Here is a 24,577-nt window from a genome sequence, read left to right as displayed (position 1 = left end):
AACCAGGACTTTAAATTGAGGAGTCACTGTTATTATAACAGTGTTTAAGCATTGCTTTCCTGAAATTAAGTGGCTGGAGAGCAAAGGCAAAAGTTCTATATAAATTAATTTAATTAATTAATAAATTAATGTGTGATACAGAGATTGCACACATTAATTAGCAGTGCTTTTTTAAATTTGTAGATTTGAAGTTCAAATAAACATTTGTTGCATGCAGATTCAGACTAAATACTTTCTCCTTATTGATCTTCCCTGCATAAATTATAAGTAACGTTTCTTTTGTTTCTGTGAACTATCTTGTCATAGTTTCTGCTCCTATATTTCTTCTCAATTTTTAAAAATCTAATTATAAAAAAAAAAGGAAAAGGAAAGGAAATAGGTAAGGAAGGATTCCAGTCTCCTTAGAGGAACAGCAAATGACAGTGGGAAATGCACTGAGGGAAAATTTAAGGAGAAATTAATTTCCAAACTAGGCTCAAAAGAATAAATGGGATAAGGTGAATCTGCAGAAAGATTTCATTTCAAGAGATGGGAATCCTGAAAAGCTTTAGCATTGCACTGCAATTGCATTTTCTTCCAAATATCACCACAACAAATTTGAAACGGAATTTTTGTAATTTGAAATGTTATTTTAAAAATGGTTTAAATTTTCATTCTGACTATAAAAATAAAAGAATGATTTCTAAAAATATGTATGATCTCTGTTGTAATTCCTTATACGTATCAGTGTCATAAGCTATATTATAGAAAGCCAAGTATATAAATAGAAGTAGTTATTTATTATTTAAATTAGCTCATGAACATGGAAGTCAATGCACCATGTTCTGAAACCACTGAAATAGTGGGTTAAAAAGGCTAATGGTTTGATAATAGCATGCTGCCTACTCAACCAACTGCAATTCCCAGAATTCCCTACTGTTGAGAATCCAAGTGTTATAGCCATTATGGCCTTCATTACGTTGCCAATATTACACAATTACAGCTCTCAGTGCCAACTTTGACAGAATAATGTTTTTGTCACTCTTTGTTGGGTTTTGATGTACCTCCTTTCTTTTACCTCTGTTATTGTCTTTTTGGGGAAATTTGTTCTTGAGCTATTCTCTATCTTACATCCACTGGCAGGGAAATTTGGACTTAAAACAATAATTAGCAAAGTATTATCTTCTTTGTGGGGTTAAATAACAGGAGGCAAATAGAAAAAAACCAAAGGAATTGCTGGAGCTTTCTATGGTGCCTACCGCCTCTTCATTATCCAGCTCCTGCTCCCAACAGAATAACATATGGGATTTAAAAAAACACCCCACTCAAACATATATTGTTGGCCAAAATAGGAAATGGTTTTGGCTACTAAGGAAAGGTATATAAATTATCATTCACTCCTATCTCAATGGTTCTGGTTTCAATGACTGAACACAGATATTGTAATGACAAACTGAAATTAATTTTTTTTACCACAGATACTAAATCCTGATATTTTTTAATCAGGCTGTGCTTTGGAACATGTAGGACAGCAAACATAGCATCTGCCTTCTACACATTAAAGCTACTACATCTGGTTCTATGTTAATGTGGTTGCCGTGGGAGGTTTTCAGTGTAGCTGTGCAACCATGAAACAACGGTGCAATCCTGAATCTATTTTAATGAGTTGCAGACAGGTGCTGCTGCATTCATATTTAAAAGCATTGAATTGAATCTGAAATATTGCAGAACCCTATTAATTAGGTCTTTAACTGGCTGGAAAATATTTTATGTGTTCATAATTCTTTTAACTATTTAAGATTAGACTTTTAAATGAGAATTCTTGAGCTCAGCTGTCATACACAGATCAATAATTTGGGAAAATCCCATGAAAAATAATTGATACTGATAAGTTTCTCAGACATAAGATTTGTCACTAGTGGCAACCAATGGAAGTGTGCATAAATATATATATTTATTCATGAAATACTGTGAATTCCCAGAAACATTTGACTAACCAATACGGAAAACATGGTAGTCCAGACAGCTACTGCATCTGACCCATGAAGGTTCATATTCTTTAGTAAAGAAATAAATACCCTAAAAAAAGCATTCCCGGTTCCTTAAGTATATGTTTTGCAAGGCCATTTGGTAGCTGCAGATTGTCTGGTAGGGATATACAAAGTGTTTGATTCAAACTGTTGTGACCTTAAATCACCCTACTTTGAGCTCACTGCAATTCTTACTGCCAGCATTTTAGAAGCAGAAGACTTTAAAATAGACCTACTTCAAGCAAAAAGCACTTCTGAAATGCACATGGAACAAGTGTTTCAAACTGAAAAGAGAGTATTTTGAGCCCAAAATAGATGAAATATTTTTTCCCTTTCGTGTATCTCCCAAACTTTAAGGATTTGTTTCCTGCTGCATTCTCCTATATTACACAGCAAAACCATGAATACACGGGGTGATAAAGGTTCTGTCTTTGAGCAAGCTTCTTACGGGACCTGAGATTGTTTAGGGATGAGAGAGGGTAACTAGGCCCCAAATCACCCAGATGGTTTCGTCACTTTGGGAGGATTAGAACCTGGATCTTACTGTCCCATGTCCACCATCTTAACCTTTACAATTTACTGGTCCTCAACGCTTTTTTAATGTGTGCGCCTTTCTCTCTTTTATTTAAATATAGCACAAACTTGGTGGGTAACTTAGGAAAACGAACTATTGCTAATGCATGCAGGTAATCCTCGACTTACAACAGTTCATTTAGTGACCATTCAAAGTTATAATGGCACTGAAAAATGACCCATTTTCCACAGTTACGACCTTTACAGCATCCCCATGATCGTGTGATCAAAATTCAGATTCACTTAATTGTGGCAGGAAAGGTCATAAAATGGGACAAAACTAACTTAACACGTTTCACTTAACAAGAAATATTTGGGGCTCTATTGTGGTTGTAAGTCAAGGACTACCTGTATTCAGTTTTCCTTCTTAACCACATCAACTTTCAACTCTAAAATATTTTTTGAAATAATTTTTAAAATAGTATTACTTAGTAAAATGTCTCATCATTAATCAAATGGAGTGGGATCCTTTAAGATCCACCTGACCATTTGAAAATACTATACCTTCGGATGGGAAGTAACAACTAATAGAAATGACAAACCACTAAATCTGGTCACCGTATAGGAGATCATCAATTCAGTAATATGCACTACGGTAACATTACTTTATAACTTAAAAAACTAAAACATAATTCACTATGAGTGTTTATCTAATTAAATGACAAACATATATTTCTCAAAATTACCTTGCATAAAAATCTCTTGCACTTTTTGTTCCTTCACCCAGATTTTTACTTCCTCTTGAAGCTGTGGATTATCCCTGAGAACTGGGTTTAAACTGTCTATATCATCCTAAAGAAAACAGAGAAACACTATGTTATTCCTAGTAAACATTTATTATTCAATTATTTGATGCAAATACTGTAACCTGAAAAAAAAATCAGACAGATGACAGAAAATGTCCATACGGTGTCCAGGTTTTTGCTGAAAAATTTAAAATATAGATACTATAAAAATATGAAGTGAATATAAAAATGATTTTGGATTTTGTTATTTATAATACCTTGTTTAATGATTAGAAGCTAAGTAGTGTATGAAAAAGACCTACATCAATATAAATTATATCAAATACCATTAAATATTTATCGATTAAACTCCCTTTTGTGTAATTAAATTAAATAATAATTAAATATTTCCCCTGTTACAGTTGTGACCTTATTACATTTACCCCAAAATGAAGGTCCGAGCATGCATTCTCAACATCACACCACTTCTGGTGAGTTATCATGGCAAACTGAGATTCTTCTAGAATAGAAGAACACACTGCGGTCAAAAACAATGCTTGAGTATGAGATTGGAAAATCTCTCTGCATTAAGGAGAAATTGCAAGATTACCCACATGTACTCCAGAAAGCTGGGGGGGGGAAGGGGGGGGTTAAGCAAAAAGCAGGAACTGCATTTTTTGCAGTCAGATTGCGATAAATTGGGAGTCATGGGAAGTTGAAAAAAAATCTTGCTTTAAAGAATGTAAAATAGAAGAGTAAAGTAAAGGAGGGAGATTTGCTCCACTTCATTAGCTAAAGTAAGCTTTATTATTTAAATACTGTATTCATTTATTTACTGGCAAGGCTTCTAAACTATATGTAATCAGTTTATACAACTTAATATGTATATGTATTATTTTAAAATAATACAAATCAAATTTACAAACCAAATTGTATATAAAACTGGCAGACATATTCAGAAGAATAAATTCCTCCTCAAGCAGGATAGACAGAAGGCTACAGATACAGTACATGTTTGTGTAAACAAGCCTCCTTATTTAAGAGCACTGAGATATGAATCGATTGACAAGATTTTTTATCTACAGTTGGATTTGGATTTTACCCTGTATTTATAAATCTGTTCACAATGTTGCTCATGCCCACTTGCATTTCCCCTGAGCTACAGTTGATGGATCTGGGGTTCCAGCAAAAAATAAAACTCATATAAAATTGGCATGAAGAATGGAGACTAGCAGATATGAACTAAAACAGAAATGGGAATGACTAACTCATTACCCTTCATTTAGTCTTCAATGAATAAGAAGCCTGCTTTCAAACTCTTTTTTAAAGACACTTTATTAACGTTCTTTAGTTTGTTTTCTTTCTGTTCAGTTTCAAATGGAACATATCTGCTAGGCAACCTATTCCTTCTCAATTATACTCCGTCCAGATTTGAAACTGGACACAGTGGTAGATATGTCCAAATCTTAATAACAAGTAGCTGGGATTACCTTGTGTTTTTTAATGATATAGGCCAGCGATGGCTTCGTGCACGTGTACTTGGGCCACAACCTGGAAGAGTAGCTGCCCAGGGCACACGTGCACACCTGAAAATGAACTTCTGGTTTTAGCTAGCTACTCTTCCATGTTTCTGGCATGCATGCGCACGCGATGATCAGCTGGCCAGTGCGCATGCTCACGCAGGAAAACGGAAGACCTGCTCTTCTCGTTTCCGGCACTGCCACATGTAAAAAGGCCAGCTGATCAACGTGCGCGAATGTGCGCCAGAAACACGGAAGAGGAACAGGTGACACCGCGCATGCCAGGCAAGATGGTTCCACATGCCACTTTGGGCACGTGTGCCATAGGTTCGCCATCACGGATATAGGCTATGCAAACAATTTCTACATTAAATACTAATACCAAATAAAAAGGTGAAAGCAGTTTCAAAACTATCTGTAGAATCAAATAAACCAACTCTGTTTATACTATCTGTCTCAAAAGTACACAAGCTAAACTGCTAGCTATCATCAGCAAAAATCTGTGAAAGGACGGTGTGTCAATGACCTCTTGCATTTTATCCAGCTTTATCACATCTCTACTGAAGTTTAGAAAAAAGAAATTGCCTCCTCCATTAAAATGAAAATTGAATTTGTCTTCTTTTTAAAACGTTCTACAATACATCCTCTGGACATATGACATGAACATTTACTGATCATAACTCTTAAGTATCCAGGATAAGAAAGCTGCCACCCCTCCCTCCCTCCCCTCCCCCCAAAGTACCTGGAATATCTGATAACGCCACAGCATAGGCTTTAGGTCCTTGAAAATATTTAAATGGTATTTACAGAATTAAGATTATTCTTCAATAAATTAAGTTTATTCTTCACATGCTAAAATCAGTAAAATGAATAAAATGTATTGGTAGTCTGCCTGTATGCCTGAATTTTTTAACATCTTATGTGGATTTCAAATAATTTTATATCAGTAAGTTTGCAGTAAATAACAAGTCAATTTTCTAAATTTTCATTTATTTGTGTACATAATTGTGCTACTTTGGTATACCTTTGAATTGATTTTTTTAATGGAATATACTTTCAAGAATTAAAGAAAAGGAAGCCAGAAGTACTTTAGATGGAAACAAACAGCATAATTACAGGTTAATAAACTTCACCATGTATCTCACAGACTTTAAAACAGTTGGAAATTTAGGTTGCTGAATTGGGTTCCACAAACCAGATGCCATTATTATGTGCTGGGATCACAGACAGCTAACAGCTGTTGAACTTTTAGGACTGGTTTGAACATTTATACCAACCAACCAGCATTCACCAATGTTGTTCCTAGATTTACATTACTGTGGCTTGTCACCTACGTACGTGCAGGATTGCATTCTCCCATTGGAACCAGTCCAGCCAGTTTGATCTACCTGGGAGATTCTGCTGGCGATGTCCCCTTTTACAGGTAGTCCTGGACTTATGCCCACAATGGAGAGCAGAATTTCCATTGCTTAGCAAGTCAGTTAAGTAAGTTGCACCCAATTTTACAACCTTTTATGCCACAGTGATTAAGCAAATTATTTTAGTTAAGTGAATCATGTGGCCATTAAGAGTTCTTTTGGAGGGATATGGGCAGTCTAGAAATACAGAATGCCAAGTGAATCTGGTTTCCCCCATTGACTTTGCTTGTTGGAAGCTGGCTGGGAAGATCACACATTATCTCAGGATGCAGCAGCCATCATAAATACATGCCAGTTACCAAGTGCCTGAATGTTGATCATATGACTGGGGGGGGAGGTGCTGCAGCAGTTGTAGGCGCAAGGACTGGTTGCAAGTCACTTTTTTCAGTGCCGTTATAATTTTGAATGGTCCCTAACTGAATGCTTGTAAGTTGAAGACTACCTGTATTTTATATACTTTAAGATTATATGCTTCGTTATAGTAATGTCTTTGTCCTGAGTGTATATAATTGTAAGTCTAATTTCTTATTTTCAAAAAGAGGTCTTTGCTGTCATAGGGGTCAGCAACATATGTCCTTCCCATCTATAATCTTTTTTTCATCTTAAAATAGAAGATTTAAGTCAAGAAATAAAATGGAATTACATTCCTTACTTCCATGCCAGATGATTATATTTACAACAGCTGTACTACACAATGAAATATAAACTTTTTTGCCCACAAGGACTAATAAACAAAATGTAGTCAGAATTTTAATACCAATATATTAATTCTGTCAAGATCAAAGTGAGCTTTTGCTGTTGCGACCATTATCGCTTCTCAGCTTGCCAACGAACTAGGGGGGAGGGAAGGGGGAGATGGAATGTAGGTTCCACTCATCCAGCAGACAGCCGTGAGAGCCAAGGACACTTTGGCAGGTGTTTGCCAAAGCCAAAGACTTTTTCTCATAACAATACAATGAGACTCAATTGGATAATGTGACCTGCTCTAATAGGGGGATGGAGAATCTATACTTTAATTATGCAGGTTTGTGCAGAAATTAACTAGATCTGGTTTTGCCCTCATCAGTGCTGACATGATGTACTCAATAAAGTTTTGCATTCAGAGATTGGATCGTCTCGACTGTGCTTGCTTTGGTTGGGTTCGTCAGTCGGAACGCTTACATTAAACTAGATCTACCAAAGTTAAAAACGAAAAAGGAGTCCTGGGCTCCTGCAGCCTGTCAGTCACCTCTGGAAGAACTGTGAAGACACAGGAGAAGATGTTCGGGGTGGAATGTAAAGGAGAGCAAGCTGCCAAGTCAGGAATGGGCCAGTGAAAGAGACTCTGACTGCAGGCCAGGTGGACTTCGGTACCCAGATGGTGACCATTTGAAGGGACAAGCAGAGAAGACTGAACAGCCAGCAGTGAGGGAGGAGGCCATGGTGGCTGGGCAACTCTGTCAGGCATATGAGGACCTATGGCAGGGTGTGGTGGCGAAGACGTGCAAAGCTGAGTTCCCTCTGCTTCCTTCTGGAGTGGCGTTTACCCAGGGTCCAAGATGGAAAGGGAAAAGAGCAGTGGTGGGAAGAGCCGGTGGAATGGAGATACCTGGAAGCTTGCCGCAGCCCATCGGTCGAAAAGTTGAGAGGTTTGTTGGAATGGAGATCAGAATGCAGTAAATCGCCAGCTTCTGGAGCAGGATCCAGTCAATCCTTGATGACTCTCTCACCCCTGCTGCCTCAACCCTGGTCGAGGACGGGGGGAGCCGTAGCCCTTCATTGACCACCATCCCCCAACCGGGCCCAATTCCAGGGCAAAGTGCTGCTAGACCCAAACGGGCAGCAACTGCACAGGATCACCAGAAAGCCTCCAGTGCAACTGACAGCTGTGGGTGCTCAGCCCTGGCCCTTCTCCTACGGAATGGGATGGCCTCAGGGATACTGGGGCGCTCCAGGCCCCTCTGAACCCTCACCAATCAAGGCCACGTTTGATGGTAGTCCAGAGAAGTTGGTGTTCTTCCTAAATCAGACATGGGCTCATCTGGATCGATATGGGCCAGCTTACTTCAACGATGTGGCTTGTGTGAATGCCATTGTGGCAAACCTAGAAGGAGAAGCAGCGGAATGGGTGACAGGCCTCCATGATGAAGGGAGAAGCAGTGGGACGGATGATTGGCCTCCATGATGAAGGGTCTCCAGAGCTGGGGGACCCTACGTCTTCTTGGGAGAACTCAGAGCCCGATTTGGAGACACCATGCAAGTCCGGCAGGCGGAATACGACATCCATGCCATCAAGCAGGGGAGCAGACCAGCGACCAAATACATTCGTGAATTCCGGAGACTGGCGCTGAGGCATTGACCATAGTGACTTCTGGTTCACTATTCCTGAGACGGCCTGAACCGGGAGTTGTACCACATGTGCCTACCTTGCAAAATACCCGAACAAATCCACAACTGGTACTGGCTGGCAATAAATGTGAAGGTGAACCTAGTGAGATACAAGTAGCATGGAGGAACAGAAGGCTGTCCCACCGGGTGCCTCTCCTGGCTCATCTTAAGGCGGCCTTGATACCGCACCACAATATTATTTATTTCCTTCTGGCTGCCTGAGTGAAGCGATAAAAAATGCAGATCTTTGTGAAGACCATGACTGGCAAGACCATCAACCATTGAGAATGTGAAGGCCAAAATCCAGGACAAGGAAGGCATTCCTGCTGACCAACAGAGGCTGATCTTTGCTGGAAAGCAGCTGGCAGATGGCTGCACACTTTCTGACTACAACATCCAGAAAGATGTTTCGCAGTGGGGAAAATAGAAGGAACCTTGGTCTGTTAGATATGTTTTTCACCTTAAGTTATTTGTAAAAATAACAAAGGTGGGTATAAATGAGTAAATTAAATAAAAATAAACATAATAGTTACATGTGTGCATAATAATCCTGAGGAACTGCTATCAATTTTTATTTCCTATAATTTTAAACACAAATTTAAAGTCTTCTAGAAAAAAATAGCTGACCAAAACTGCAGTATCTTTAATAAAAGACCAAGATCTTTATTTCAAAATAAATGACTTAATCTGATGTATTATTTCACAGAAGTGATAGAAAAGAATAAAGAACAAGATTAAGATTTCAAAATCAAAAGTTAGTATGACCAGGAAATAATTTTGCCCAGAAGCACTGAAATATCAACTTTAATTGGAGAAAGAAATTATGTATTGAAACTGAAATTCTGTATTTTAGTGCATGTTTTCAATACAGTAATGGTTAAATTTCTAAATTCACAAATTGCAGCCAGGAAATAAATTCCCAGTAATGCAGACTTCACTGTTTGTAGCCAGGAACACCACGAAAAGAATAATTTGTCTTCCTGGGGCAGTTTCTCCCCTCATACACATGAAATGGAAGGACTCCCAGCCTTTATGAATGCTGCCAAGAAATAAAGCTGAAAGTCTCTACATGTACAAGTAGAAGCACCTTCACGTTTCCAAGGTTCTTGGCCAAGGGAAAATGGTCAATGATTCAAGACTGCATGCTGCCCACAAATTATATAGCAGTGTTTGCCTAGAACTGCTGAATCAGATAACACAATGAGAAATAGTCTGAATCTATTGCAGTTTTTATTTATGCCCAGTGTTTCAAATTACCTTCAACATCCAAAAAAATAAAAACTTCAAACTTCATATTTTTGTCATACCAGAGCTCAATAGGCAATCACAGTTCTCCACCATTTTACCTTTTGTTCAGTAATTTATTGGATAGGGTAGAAAATTCTCAGGTTACAATATTTCCCCAGCAGTGACTCATGGTGTCATCTAGAGCTGTGTTTCTCAAGCTCAGCATCTTTAAGATGTGTGACCCAAAAAATCCCCAGTCAGTCTGGGAGTTGGTCCATACAACTTAGTTGCTGAACTTGAGAAATGTTGAACGAAAAGTGACCATAAGTTCAGGACTTTAGAGTAAGACTCTAAAGAAAGGAAGCTAACCAATACAGTAGTCTTCAACTTATGACCCATTCATTCAGTGACCACTAAAAAGTCCCTGAATGAAGGGACTTATGACTGGTGCTTGAAATTATGGCTGTTGTAGTGGCCCCGCAGTCAACATATTGTGATCTGGGTTTTTGGTACTTGTGAAAAGTTCCAAACCCTTTGTGATCATGTGATAGTCGTTTACAATCTTCCCTGCCAGCTTCCTCAGAAAGCCAACAGGAAAGTTGGCAGGGAAGGTTGTAAGACCCTTCCTGTCTCTGGTACAATGAGCATAGTGTGCCAGTTCCCCTCCTCTCCCTGGGTTAGAAAGTTAGAATGACTTTCTAACCTAGGGCAGAGGGAAGGGATGTGATATGTTGTGGTGGAGAAAGGAATGGGGGGGGGGAGGGAACGGACTTGTACACTGCACAGGAAAAAGGAAGCTTGAAGGGCTTCCTTTCTCTAGCACAGTGGGCTGGTTCCATCTTGCACACAGAGGGGAGAGGAAGGCATTATCCTTCTGTGCATGAAGCAGAGTTGCCTGCCCGGTTTCAGCAGGAATCTCTTTTGCTCTGTTCATTTAAGCAGCTGCGTGATTGCTTAGCAAATCATCTGGAAGGGCTGGGGTAGTGGTCGTTGAAAGAGGTGATCACATGGGTGCCTCGCTTAAAGACTGCAATGAATTAGGACCATAATAGGCAAGTTCCATTACAGTTCTAAGTCAAGGATTGCCTGTACTTTTCACACTACTATATGTACCTTTTAGTGTAAGACATTTTATAATGCAATGTAATATATATTTATATACTGTGTTTCCCCGAAAATAAGACCCTGTCTTATATTTTTTTTGCCACAAAAAAAAAGGCACCAGGTCTTATTTTCTGGGGTGGGGTAGGGTGGATGCCGTCCACTGACTCACCTCACTTGTGCGCGTCGCCCCCGGCCTCATTTTCTCTATCAGATAGGCCTTCAGGAACTTCTTCCTCTGGCAAGGCCAGCACGGCTTTCCTGAAGGCCTCTGCAGCCGATAACAGAGCTCTGGATCAATCCAGAGCTCTGTTATCGGCTACAGAGGCCTTCAGGAATGCCTTGCCAGCTGCAGAAGAAATGGACCAAGGTGTGTGAGGCCTGGCTCCAACTATCCGAAGGGAAGTAGTAGGGCAGCTCCAACACCCGCCCCCCAATCCACACCCAAGCTTAATTTTTATCTGTGCATCCTGGAGTGGGCGGGGTCTTATTAGGGATTATTTTGGGGGTAGGGCTTATATTGGGCACATATGTAAAAATCAAGCTAGGACTTACTTTCTGAGTAGGTCATATTTTCAGGGAAACACAATATGAGGTGGCTAAATTGCATTTTCAACTGTTTTCTCAAGAAACACCTCTTCTTTAAAAATTATTCATAAATTTCAACAGAAGATATGACCTCAGAAATTGAATGTAGACCTTTTGCATAGTTGTTTTTTTTATTAATAATTCCTGTGAGAGATGATTTTTTTCCCTTTTATCACACTGCACATTCAGGCAATTCAGATCACTTTTTGTCTTCACTTTGATATACTCTTGCAGATTAACTGAACATCTCATTTTAATTATCTTAGGAATGTTATAGGCTTATCAGTCATTTACCATATTATATTGTATCTATGTTAAGTATAAGAACAAATTTAAAATTGCTATGTTTCTCATTTAGCAATAAATACATACCCAATAAAGTTCAAATATGCCTGATAAAAAAACAAATACATTTTTACAGAACTTAATTGTTTTAATGTTTGCAGCTATTCCAATTTATACAACCAACCATAAAAATGTTAGGAGCAGAATGCAACATTTTTTTCAAACACAATATGGGCAAAAACGGTTAGAATCATTAAATCATAGAGTTCTAAGGCACCTTGGAGATCTTCTACTCCAACCCCTGCCCAAGGCAGGAGACCTTATTGCATCCCAAACGAATGGCTGTCCAATCTTTTCTTGAAGACCATAGAGAGAGGAAGAAACTTCTTTCTTAACATTATTGTTTATTTGCCACTTGCAGTTCACTTTGCAGAGAATTTTAAATTTAACCAAAATAAAGGTAGTTAACTGGTGTAGTTGTTAAAACGTCAGGCTACAAAGCAGGAAACTGAGTTTCACAAAAGAACTATAAAATGATAAAAACTGCAATGGTTTCCAGTTTCCTTCTGGGTCCAATCCCAGCTGCTGGTAATGACTTAGAAAGCCCTACATGGCATGGGTTCTTTGAGGGACTGCCTTCTCCCCAATCACCTGCCAATAGATCTAGCAAGAGGATCATGCTGCATGTCCATCAATTAGGGATTCATCTAGAAAAACTTTTCTGTTGTGGCACACCTCCTTTAAAACATCATCGCCCTGGAAATTAGAGTGGGCCCAACTTGCTGGCCTTTCAAAAGACCTGGAAAACATGGTTCTTCCAATAGGCATGAGCTCCGGAGAACATGGTAGAGCCATCACAATGTTATTATCAGATGTGATTACTTTGTTTCCCTGAAAATAAAACCAGGTCTTCTATTTTTTTTGGCTTCAAAATAAGAGTAGGGCTTATTTTTGGGGAACCACAATTTCAGGGTGATCAGCTTGGCTGGGCGCCCCACTCCCCCAGGGCGTGCACAAAAGGTGGTGATCACGTGAGGGCTGCAGCTGCAGCCCGCTGGACCCTTCGTTGGCGCACTTTCGGGCTACGCAGCCTGTGCCACGCAGGTGAGTGGATTACCTATCCAAGCAGTAGAGGCATGGTGGGGAGGCACGTAATCCGGACGCGCCGTGCAGGCCACAGGAATGCCGAAAGTTGCTGGGCAGCCGGGTGGCTGTGGGAGGCTTGTCTTTGTGCGCTGGCATTGGCAGCAGACAAAGGCAGACGCACCGGGGGGGGGGGGAGAGAAACAATCTGGATGTGCTGCATGGGCAGCAGACGGTGGGATGGAGTGGGCGGCCGGCCAGTCCTGGGAGGCTCATCTTCACATCTCTTGGCTTACTTGTAGCCTGTGCAGATTGTCAGCTTTCTCCCCGCGCCTCTGCCTCCATTTGCTGCCGGTGCCACTGCACAAAGTTGAGGCTCCTGCGGTCGCCCACCTGCTCCAGCCCACTGCCTCTCAGCTTTCCTGTGGCTCGTCCAGATTACATGCCTCCCACCCCACCTCTGCCTGCTTGGACAGGTAATCAATTTACCTGCACTGCGCAGGCTGCGGCTGGACACTGTCGGCCCCCATGCGCTTTTAGCTATTTGTCATCAATCCAGAGTTTATTGATGGGTGGGGTTTGTAAATTGGAATAAATAAAATATAGCAAATGGAAATTTAATTAATGGAAGCCCATAATTCTGGGGACTGGGAATGGTAAAAATAGCAAGAGAGGAAAGAATTAAGTATTTAGCATGCTTCTCCAGACCCATTAATCCCCCTCAGAAATATAGGGACTTAATCACACTCAACAGATGGTTGCTGATGTGCTATCTGCTATCTCTATTCAAATCAGCTATCCAGTTTGCAATTATACCTCTACGTGAAGCAGCACAGAAACAGCAGCAGTGAACAATAAACAGAACAATCTTACACATCACTGAATGTTGTTCTCCTTATTCCTTGCCTCCCTTTCAGGTCACGATTGTCACACTGCAGCACATTGAAGGTGATGACTCATTTACCAGATACAACCACAAAACTCCCACTAATCACTTTATTGTTAGAAAGAGAAAAGGCAAAGTAGAAATAAAAATGAAAAAGGAGTCTGGAAGCAATATCAATAACTTCCACAATACCGATGATTCTACCCTGATAATTAAAAATGCAAAGTATCTGCAAGCCCTAACATGTCAAAGAATAGTATTTGGCCGAGCAACCATGTAGGTCTTCGAAAAGATATTCAAATGCTGTGATGTGTCTATACTTAGAGGTCAGAATCGTGCAAATCATGTTGTTTGCTATGACACTCTATGGAAGCAAAAGTTGGACTTCAAAGCAGCAGAATAGGAAAGGCATTGACACCTTTGAACTTTCATGTTAGGGAAGACTCCTCAGAATACAGCTGACAGCTAAGAAAACAAACTGATGGATCATTGAACAAAACAATCCAGAATTCTCATTTGAAGCACATTCTCATTTGGACACCTTATGCAAAGACCTAGCTCTTTGAAGAAGACTTTAATGCCGGGAAAGGTGGAAGAAAAGAGAAGAACAGAATTAACTTGCAACAAGGTGGATGGACTCAGTTACACTGGCAATGAGTACAGCATTGAGAGACTTGAAAGAATCTGGAGAATCTATGCGGCCACTAGGAGTCAAGAACAACTTAATGGCACATCATCAATCACTCCTATTTCCACTATCACAAGGGCAACAGTTTTCCTTACAACTGAACTAAGAACGGACAGCTTTCCATGTGAAAGACACATCATAAAATCTCACATGATTTCATCATATTTGCAAATATTTGCTTCGCTTCTTCAATTACCCGTAGAACATCAGGCTAAGAAAAAGTTCTCATTATCACCAATGGAAGCTTTTTTTTCTACACCTAAATGTAAGTAGGGAAGACAGGATTTTTGCAAAAAGAATGCAATTGGAGAAGTTTCATTTACGGATGATGTCAGGAAGGGAAAATAAAGGGTTGTGAAAAAAATAGCTCATACTTTCATGCTTGTTAATTTTGAAAAATTAACTTGGCATAAAAAAAAATTAATCAACTAGCATGAATACTTACTTCCCTCCATTGAGAAAGTTGTACCTTTAACTGCCACTCTGCTTGCTGTTTTTAACTCCTTAGCTATTTTTTAACCCAAGCTATTCGTTTCCCATAAATTACTAAATCTATTCAAGTGTTTAAAATAAATAATTGTCAAAGATTTTTTTCTGAAAATCTTTGACCTGGTCATTTTCCCACCCATGTACCTGTTGATACTCTAAAAACAGTAACAAAAAGCAAAAGCAAACATAAATCTGTAAGAAGATGCTGAGTAGGATTTAAGTCTGTAGAATCTATACTGGTTTTTCTTCAGCAAGCCTTGTTTTACCATGTGTCAATTATTTTTGATTATTGTTTCTATCAAGTTGTTTAGAATAGAAATTAACCTGTCTACATATAACTTCTCACATCTCATGTTTTTTTTTTAAAAATGCTATCATATTGCTTACATTCCAATCCTCTGACATAGCTTGATTTGATGGACAATTTATGTGCCAGCAATTTCAAATCTGAATTCTTTAAAAAGAAATTCTTTAAAAACCCTTCTACGAATGCCATTAAGACCAGATGATTTGTAAGAGCATAGCTTGCTCAAGAGTTTTGGTCCATCCAGTTTTGGTCACCACATTACAAACAATGAGACTTTGTAAAAAGTGCAAAGAAGAGCAACTAAGATGATTAAGGGCGACAAAAACATATAAAGAAATGTTGCAGGAACTGGATATGGTTACTCTAGAGAAAAGGAAGACTAGGGGTGACATGATAAAAGTATTCCAGTATTTGAGAGGCTGCCAGAAAGAGGAGGGAGTCAACTTATTTACCAAACCAACGGTATGACAAGCAACAATGGATGCAAATTACCGTATTTTTCAGACTATAAGACGCACCTAAATTTAGAAGAGGAAATCAACAAAAAAAGTTTTTGACCTACACGCGCCCCATTTTCGGACTGTTCTTCGGGCCTTTTCCAGCCTTTTTTCGACCTATTTTCAAGGCTTTTTTCTGCTGGCACCGATCCCCGCCGCCTAGAACAGCTGGTTGGTAGTTTTCTGGGAGTCCGATCCAACCGCCACTCAGCTGTTTGGCAGCGAAGGCTCCAGCATTCCCTCAGCTCAGTTGACCGGTGGTGGGCGCAATGAAGTGGAGCCCTGATGAGCCACATGCTGGGGCTGCGATAACGTGCTGAAGCTGACCAGGCTGTTTGCTGCAAGGATGCTAGCCAGATGAATACCGGATGGATGCTGGGAGGCAGAGTCAGATTTTTTTCCCTTGTTTTCTTCCTCTTAATGTGTGTCTTATGGTCCAGTGAGTCTTATATAGTGCGAAAAATACGGTAACTCTGGGCAAAAGTTAATGAATTTCAAGGCAAGAAATAGGTCCCTTAACTTTACATAGTGCCCTCACATTCAACTCATAAAAATATCCAAAATAAAAAATAGGAAATAATGTTGAACTGACTTTCTTAAAATGATGCTATGACAATTAGAATATAGTGTTTGTTTGTTTATGTTCATGAACTGTGCAGCATTAACTCAAGGGATGACCCTAACAAGATTTTGAAAGGCCAATTAGATCAATCTGCCCTATCCAAGAATGTGTTTACGTACTCGACCTATATTTTAGACTGCCAATAAATTTAAATTAAAAAAAAAACACTTCGTAATTCCTAAGCGTAGTAACATTAGCACTTCTTAATGTCCTCACAACAGCTACTCTTGATGGCAAATATAAAAAAAGTACCTTGTGAGCTAAGATTGTGCTCTTGTGGGAAACAATCCACTGAATCTGTAGCCCATATTCTGACCAAGGGGGACTCGTGATAAATCCTCTATTATAATTGTTTATATCCTCTATTATAATTGTTTATAAAATTGTATTATAATACAATTATAATCCTCTATTATAATTGTTTATAAAATTATACCTCTGAGATCAAACCAGATTTAAAAGAATTACAAAAATATTTCAAATATAGGTATCTATATTATAACGAAGCTGCTCTAACATAGAAAGTACGGTAGGAGACTGAGTTCTAGTCCTGCCTTAGGTATAAACCATGGATGACCTGGGGCCAGTCACTCTCAACTCCCCTCACCTAGCAGGGTTATTGTTGTGAGAAAAATAGGATAAGAAAGAAGTATTAGCTACATTTGCCACTTTGTTTATAAAAATAATAAAGGCGGGATATAAATTAATCAATACTATTTTCCCAAAGTATCAACTTTTGAAAGAAAATGCTTCCAGTCTCTAATGATTACAAATAATTTCTCAGTACTAATACAGAAGACATGTTACATGTCTTTAATTAAGGTAATTTAGATTTAATAACTTTTATAACACTTACCTGATAGGGCTGAAAGGCACTATCTTCAGATAAGAAATCCAATTTTCTGTCCACAAGAAATTCAACTGCAGTAATAGAACTGTATACACTTTTCCCAACCAAAGGTTTAAAAGTCTGCAGACAAAATAAAACACAAGAATATAAATGTCTTGCTTGTTTAAGTTCTAAATATGCTATGCTCTATTTTGTTTCATAAATACAAAACAACTATCAGAACACAACATATTGCTTGGAGATCAAGATACTTTCATTCTGACTATGCAATTTTTATCAGTGTTTTGGAACACCACCCAGCTGGGCCAATCTAAGAAAGTAATAACTACAGATTTCATGAATTTATTTTTACTGCTAGTTAATTACACAATCTTGGAAACTGTAATAGGAATTTCCTAACTTCATTTATAGTGAGGTAATTTAATACTGTTTGTCTTTGAATACTGTGAAATGTTTCTCCCCATAATTCTCACCACGTAGGCTGAGTTGCTATTCACAAGATATGACCCATCTACTGCTCCTTTATTGTGTTTTCTTCCATTCCTTTTTTAGACTCTCTAAAACCTTTCACATTATCCACCTTATTAAAAAAGCAGTCCAATGTATTTAATTAATACTTATTTTCAAACATTGAGCCTTCTGCAAGATTGAGAAGCTATCATCATGTACTGAAGCAACTGAACACAAGTTTCTGTTTTGTCGTTCCCAGCTACATTTTATGGTTCTTGAGTATTTAGCAAGGTAAGTAGCACAAAGCAGTTAAAAAAAAAGCCTGTCCCAAAATCCAAGCAGGATTTAAAACATGGCAAAATTTTAAGGATTGGCTTATCCATGAGTACAGTATATATGGCATAGTGTCAATCCATTTAATTTGTTCTGTATTCTGTTATCTCTTTTTATAACTGCCTGCAGAGAGTTGCAATAGATATCATAATGTATCTGTCATGGTTCTAATAAACTAGATGTTTTAAGTTTTCTTTAAGCAGTTATTCCTTTGCCCACATATACAGGAAGGAAGGAGAGTAATACTCCAGTTTAATACATGGACAGACATAATACTACAGCTAATTGCAATAATGAGTCTGGTAGGTAAAAAAGGTCACACTTTTTTTTTCTTATGTCACCTTTCATAGTTCAAGGAGCAAAGAGTGTTTTGACTTGGGAACAGCCATTATCAGTGCATGGGACAGACACCGATGCACTGATGTTATCTAGCTTGGTAATAAAACCCCTGCAGGAAAACAACCAACCCCCAACTATTTCTACCTTAAATGGTCCTTTGCGTATTCTGAGGTGATTTTGTTTCAAAGTTTGAATTAAACCCTTGAGGAAATTGGAGCACAGTAATTTTGGAATGTTTCAGCAAAAGTACAGTTGCTTTAGTTCAGGCTACAGTTGTTCCTGAAGCCTGAAACAAAGATTCCCATTTGGTGTTCAGTCTAAACAAAATATTCACATTCTGTTTTACCCAATGAAACATAAACGTAACAATTTTGAAACATTAGTATTAAATGAAAATTCTGTAATCTGCAAGCCAAATAAATCCATCATATTGCTCCTAGTAGAAGAGCAACTAAAATGATTAAAGGCCGGGAGACTAAAACATAGGAAAAATGGTTGCAGGATTTGGGTTTGGCTAGTCTAGAGAAAAGAAGGGGGGGGGGAAGACACATGATAGCAACATTCTAGTATTTGAGAGGTTGCCACAAAGAGGAAGGGGTCAACCTATTTACCAAAGCACCTGCAGGCAGGACAAGAAACAATGGATGCAAACTAATCAAGGAGAGAAGCAATCTGGAACTAAGGAGAAATTACGTAACTGTGAGGACAATTTACCAGTGGAAATTTGCCATTAGAAGTTGCGGGGCTTCATCACTGGAGGTTTTTAAAAAGAGGCTGGACAGTCACTTGTGTGAAATGGTATAGGGTCTCCTGCTTGAGCAGGGGGTTGGACTAGAAGACCTCCAAGGTCCCTTCCAGCTCTATTCTGATTATGTACGCAGCTGAATTAAAAAAATAAAACCAGCCTGAAGCAAAATTCTTTTATAACTATAACTCTCCTACAATTCTAAAATTGTATTTACTATTAAATGCTATTTAATAGTAGCTTGCCATCTAGTATTTTAAGCATACCTACAATATATGGAATGCATATATTTGGCTCTTTCCATAAATAAAATGTGATATATGCGCCTAATTGTTTCAGAGATATCCAATTATAGAAGGAGATTACATGCTAAATCTTTAGATTTCAAAATTGGTAATTCTAAAATCTTCCAGACAAAATTAGCTCTGACTGAAAATAATCTCAGGATAGAGATCAATAAATAAGACTGTGCTGTTGCTATGCGGTATAATGAATGCAACAGCCCTATTGGCGTCATTTGAAAAAAGAAACCTTGTGTGTTTTAAATTCTGTAACTGAAGATATGGATGATTTATTTCAAGGCAGCGCAAAAATCAAGACAGCTGTGGCATCGCCTACTTATTCCATTGGCCTCTCCTAGCAACAGCATGGCTTACCATCCCACATTCTCCAAAGTTCTTTTGGCTACTCATTCCTTTCTCAATTTCAGCAATTATTCCTATTTGGAAGACCTAAGTAAGGTTTTTCAGATCTTTTTCAGATAAACTAACGTTTTGAGACCCTGACAAAGCTGAAGGTTTTTTTTTAAAGTGCTTTAGTTTCATTTCACAATCCTCATGAACTCATGGTCATTTATATTTAAATAACAAAGTCTAGAAATTAATTTTTCACTTGACAGAAAAGTTGTGCCTTATTGAAATACTTTACATACACACATACATACACTCATCAAATATAATTCAAAAATATCATTTTGTCGTCAAGTTTATTATTTATTATTTTAAAGATTGAGATGATTACAGAAGTTAATCAGATGGTTTCGTTTTTCTCAAGAGTTACCGTGGACCAGCAATGGGCTCCTGCTAGGAGGGGCTGTCGGTGCCACCGCAGTGAGTCAATAATTAGAACCCTCCAATAAGAAGGCCTAACCATTTTTTTTGGGGGGGGGGTCAAAAGAAAATAAGACCTGGCCTTCTTTTTGGAGAAACATGGTATTTTCTAATGTGAAAAACACATTTTTGTAAAGAAAACATGACCTCCCTCACCTTCCTTCCTATGAAAAAGGTCAAAAGGTTCTGTAAGTAGGTAAACAATTGATGGTGCCAGTTAAAGAGATAATTAAAGATAATGAAATGCTATATTATTAACTAGATAATTATGGGAAAAAAATCTCATTACTGCATTTTTAGATACCTATTCATTAGTTGTCCTTGAATAAAAAGCATGCTTACCAAAAATGACAACTGGGAATCCTATATGGGTAATTGTATCTATGCCACATTCAGTATCAAAATAGAAATAAATTAAATACATGAAGTGCTTATAAATATATTTTAATATGTTGCTATTTATAAATATATTCCAACTTAAGTACAGCACTATTGGTTGTATTAGAAATGCTTTAAGCATCATATGATGCATGGTATATTATCAATGCAAAAAAATATGGTATACTATGTTTTTATTAAACAAAATCACCCGTACTTTTGTATTGTGGTATATTTTACTCCTGAAAATATTTAAATTATTTAAATGCATAAAAAGTTAAGACTGCACACCTATAATTCTGTAAGATACAGTACTTCAATGGCCTTAGGAAACTATTGTGAACCACAATTCGTTACAAACTGTTCGTAATCCTACTGAAAAACTGCTAGTAAACTGTAATTTAGCATCAGGTTTATACCAGAAAAGGAGCAACTATGTATACAAGTCCTAGAGGCTTGTCTACATTACTATAATAGCCTCCTGTTTATACTTAGACTGTGTAAGAACAACTGTGTCTTGTTTGGGTCTCTATGCAGCACCGAATTCCATTCTCATGAGAGAGAAAAAAAACAGGACCAGATGATTATTCCTTGAAAGGAATGTTTTAAAAAAAATCAACCAGTTTCTAACATTAAGTTCAGCTGCTCAAACTGGCCTCCACCTACAGATATGTCTTAAAACACATTGCATTTCAGCAATATACCATTTTCATTTCCCCTCTTACCGGAAATGCATTTACTTAACTGCAGAATGAAACATATTGTTCTGAACTATTTACTCAAATCTGTTCAGAAATATCTTTCAAAACATTTATGTTTTTATTTCCAATGTATTTTAGAAATCTTTAAATCTTATATTAGTACAGTTTCAACAATTACTTCATTGATTTAAATAGACTAGAATAATCCAATGTAAGAAAAATATAACAACTTCACAAAATGGGATTTGAAAGTTTTATCAAGAGAAACAAATTAGAACTTTAGCAAGATATTATGAAAGGATTACAGAGAAACTTAATACAGACACCAAATTTTTTTTTGACAGAATTAAGTACAGAATGATGTACTGATTATATAACCTTTTCAAATTGTTTTGCATTAATCTACAACATTTAGAAAGAAAGACAGATACAACACAGAGCTTATTCAATTGAAAATGCTTTCTAATATTTAAATAACATTTTTAAATGGTTCATCAGCATGTTTTCTGATTGTTTCCCTAGTGATGGATTTTTCCAAAGGTGGTCAATAGGTTTACAAACAACAAAAATGAGATTAAGTAATATGCAGTGTTTTTTTTTTTTAAAGAAAACAGTCATTACCCTAACAAATGAGAGACTCTTCCAGTAATCCTAGATTGGTTGTGCAGACTGTAACTCTGCCATCAAGTGTGTGTGTGTGTGTGTGTGTGTGTGTGTGTGTGTGTGTGTGTGTGTGTGTGTGTGTGTGTGTGAATAAGAACAGCTTTAATAGCAACACTTACCCCTTCTCAGATTTAGGTCATGATCATTTCTGCTAAGGTCATTTACATAACAAAAAGGTCTCTAAACATATAAGGAAACCATCCATTAGAAATCCATAGGAGAGAAAATATCTGGAGCAAGGCTTTTTCTTCGGCAGACATTCTGGCCTAGAGCAAAAAAGTCTTCAAAATGAAGAGCTCTGCTAACAACATGTTGAAAGAAGGGAAGAGGCGGTGCTCTGAACTGTAACTAATCCCCCATCACAGGTGGTGATGGAGTCACTTCCAGGATAGTCACATTGCTGATGACTCATATGGCTGGCCTGGCCAAAGAGCACGGGTCATAATTTTAACTACATACAAAGGCAGACTTGACAGCTCATGTTTAATATCTATAAACAGAAAATCCAGATATCACATTTCCACTTTCCTGAATTACTCCAAAGCATATTAGAAATGAGGCCTACTCTGAGATAAAAATGCATACTATAACCCCAAATAGGAAACCCACTATAAGGCAAGACAGAAAATTCTTCACTAGCTAAAAGGGCATTTAATTTCTAAAATCCAAAATTGTCATACAATGCTATTTGAAAATCCTGGAATAATATTATCCTCAAAACTGATAGAGCAGCTAGCCCTTTCCAGTTTTATTTTGATTAACGATATTTGAAAACAGATACATTAGATTTTAAAGTTCATTCCAGCTAACTGGCACCACTGCACAGAAAAGAAGATATGATTGTAAACACTGATCTGAAAATGTATTTACGGCTTCAGCTGACTTACAGCTTAAGTTAGCAGGGATAGCCAGATGTTGAAAAACAGAGGATGAGAAAATAAAACGATGTATTAAATTATGTAATCAAATTTAAAAATGTGATTACTTTTGTAACAAAAAGAGAACGAGAAACAAAGCCGATATACCACATAATATTTCAAAGTTTTAAAACAATTTAGTAGCATTCTTTATTCCTTGGAACATAAAGAAATATTTTCCCTGTGATAGGCAAAACTATTGTGTTTAGTGACCCCTTTTGGTTTAGTAAGTTCTTTTTCTCTTCAGTGAGCAGGCTGGATAAGTGCCTTTCTGACCATTTTAATCAGGTATCCTCCCTCTGATTTCTTCTGCCCTGGCAATGAGAATCCTTGTGTCACCCTTGAGCTCTTGCTGTCCCTCTCACATTACTTTCAAATTTTGTTGGGTTGATAGTATGGATGCCTTTTGGGACTACAGTACTCAAGACAAACAATTACAAATGGATAGTCAGATAGTGGCTGTTGTCTGATTCCTGACCAGTTCACACTCAGTGGTGTTCCCATGCCAGACTGACTAGGATTTAACAGTGCAAAAATCTGATTTCCATGTTCAGAGACGATTGGCATGGGTGGGGTTTGGTGGCAATCTGGTTCTTGGGCTGGGACCAATGCTATGGTCAGGGATTATCTACCGTATTTTTCAGAATATAAGACGCACTTTTCCCCCCTAAAAGAGGGTGGAAATGTTGGTGCGTCTTATACACAGAATACAGCCATTTTTTACCTCCCGAAGCCCTGACCCACTCACCCCGTTTTTGGAAAAAATGGGCCCATTTTTCATAAAAACAGGGTGTGCAGAGGGCTTGGGAGGCCTGCAGAGTTCTCTTGGGGGTGTTTTTGCCCTCCCCCAGCCCCCAGGAGCACTCTGCAGGCCTCCCAAACCCTCTGCGTGCCCCATTTTTCGCAAAAACGGGAAGCACGGAGGGTTTGGGAGGCCTGCAGAGTGCTCCTGGGGGCCGAGGAGGGCAAAAACTTTTTCTTACTTACCTCATCGAAATCTTGATGCGTCGTATAGTCCAAAAAATACGGCATTTTTCTTTGCTTATATCCCACTTCTCCTTTAGAATCTCAGAGCAGTGCTCCTCCTTCCTATTTATCCTCCCATAGCAATTCAGAGAAATGAATTGGTGGGGGGGGGGAGATTACAAGAGAGACTGGCTAAAGGTATTTAATGAGCTTCTATGGCTGAGTGGGTACTTGACTCTGAGTTTGCAGTGTCAATTCCACATAAGCAGTATACACAGAGTGGAAAGGTGTTTTATTTTAAACAGAGAACAAAAACACCAGGCTCCAGATGTTCTATCAAACTTCCAAATCAGCTGAATTTTGGCAGAAGCAAAAGCCCATAACATGTGGTATGTTCCATATTTCAGTTAGAACAAGGCTGCAGGAATCCCAGAGTGAATGGAGGGTGAGCAGGGCAAAGCTGGTGAACATCATTCCATCTTTCTCCTTTCAAAACATAGATGTAGGTAGTGCTATTGGTGCTGCTGTTGTGTCCTCTGCATGACCTGCACACCTATTCCTCTATGATCTCAGCAGGTCAAGTGTGGCCTTATTCCACTGCCCTGCTCATCCTAGATCTGTGATAGCGAACCTGTGGCACGCAGAGCCCTCTCTGTGGGCACGTGCGCCGTCGCCAGCTGCTGTTCCGGGTTCCATCGCATTCATGTGAGCACCGGAACCTGGAAGAGAGCAGCTGGCCGG

The 24,577-nt window shown here is 38.4% G+C and overlaps 1 protein-coding gene across 2 annotated transcripts in view; it reads right to left on the bottom strand.

The window, feature by feature from the left end:
• JMJD1C (jumonji domain containing 1C) overlaps nucleotides 1–24,577 on the bottom strand; it is a 111,328-nt gene that overhangs the window by 33,715 nt on the left and 53,036 nt on the right. Inside the window, exons 3-4 of one of the 2 annotated variants that reach the window (XM_070946033.1) lie at nucleotides 17,242–17,355; nucleotides 3,269–3,374 (exon numbers count right to left, since the gene is read on the bottom strand). In XM_070946033.1, the coding sequence (XP_070802134.1) occupies nucleotides 3,269–3,275 (7 nt within the window). In that variant the 5' untranslated portion in view covers nucleotides 3,276–3,374; nucleotides 17,242–17,355. Of the gene's footprint in view, nucleotides 1–3,268; nucleotides 3,375–17,241; nucleotides 17,356–24,577 lie in introns of those variants that run through there. The other variant, XM_070946034.1, reaches the window with a different exon arrangement.

Source organism: Pituophis catenifer, unplaced genomic scaffold (assembly GCF_029215685.1).
Source record: "Pituophis catenifer annectens isolate HBS135680 unplaced genomic scaffold, rPitCat1.0.hap2 SCAF_6, whole genome shotgun sequence".
Lineage (NCBI taxonomy): Eukaryota > Metazoa > Chordata > Lepidosauria > Squamata > Colubridae > Pituophis > Pituophis catenifer.
Note: the sequence above shows the minus strand (reverse complement) of the source record. Positions and strands in the feature narration are given on the sequence as shown.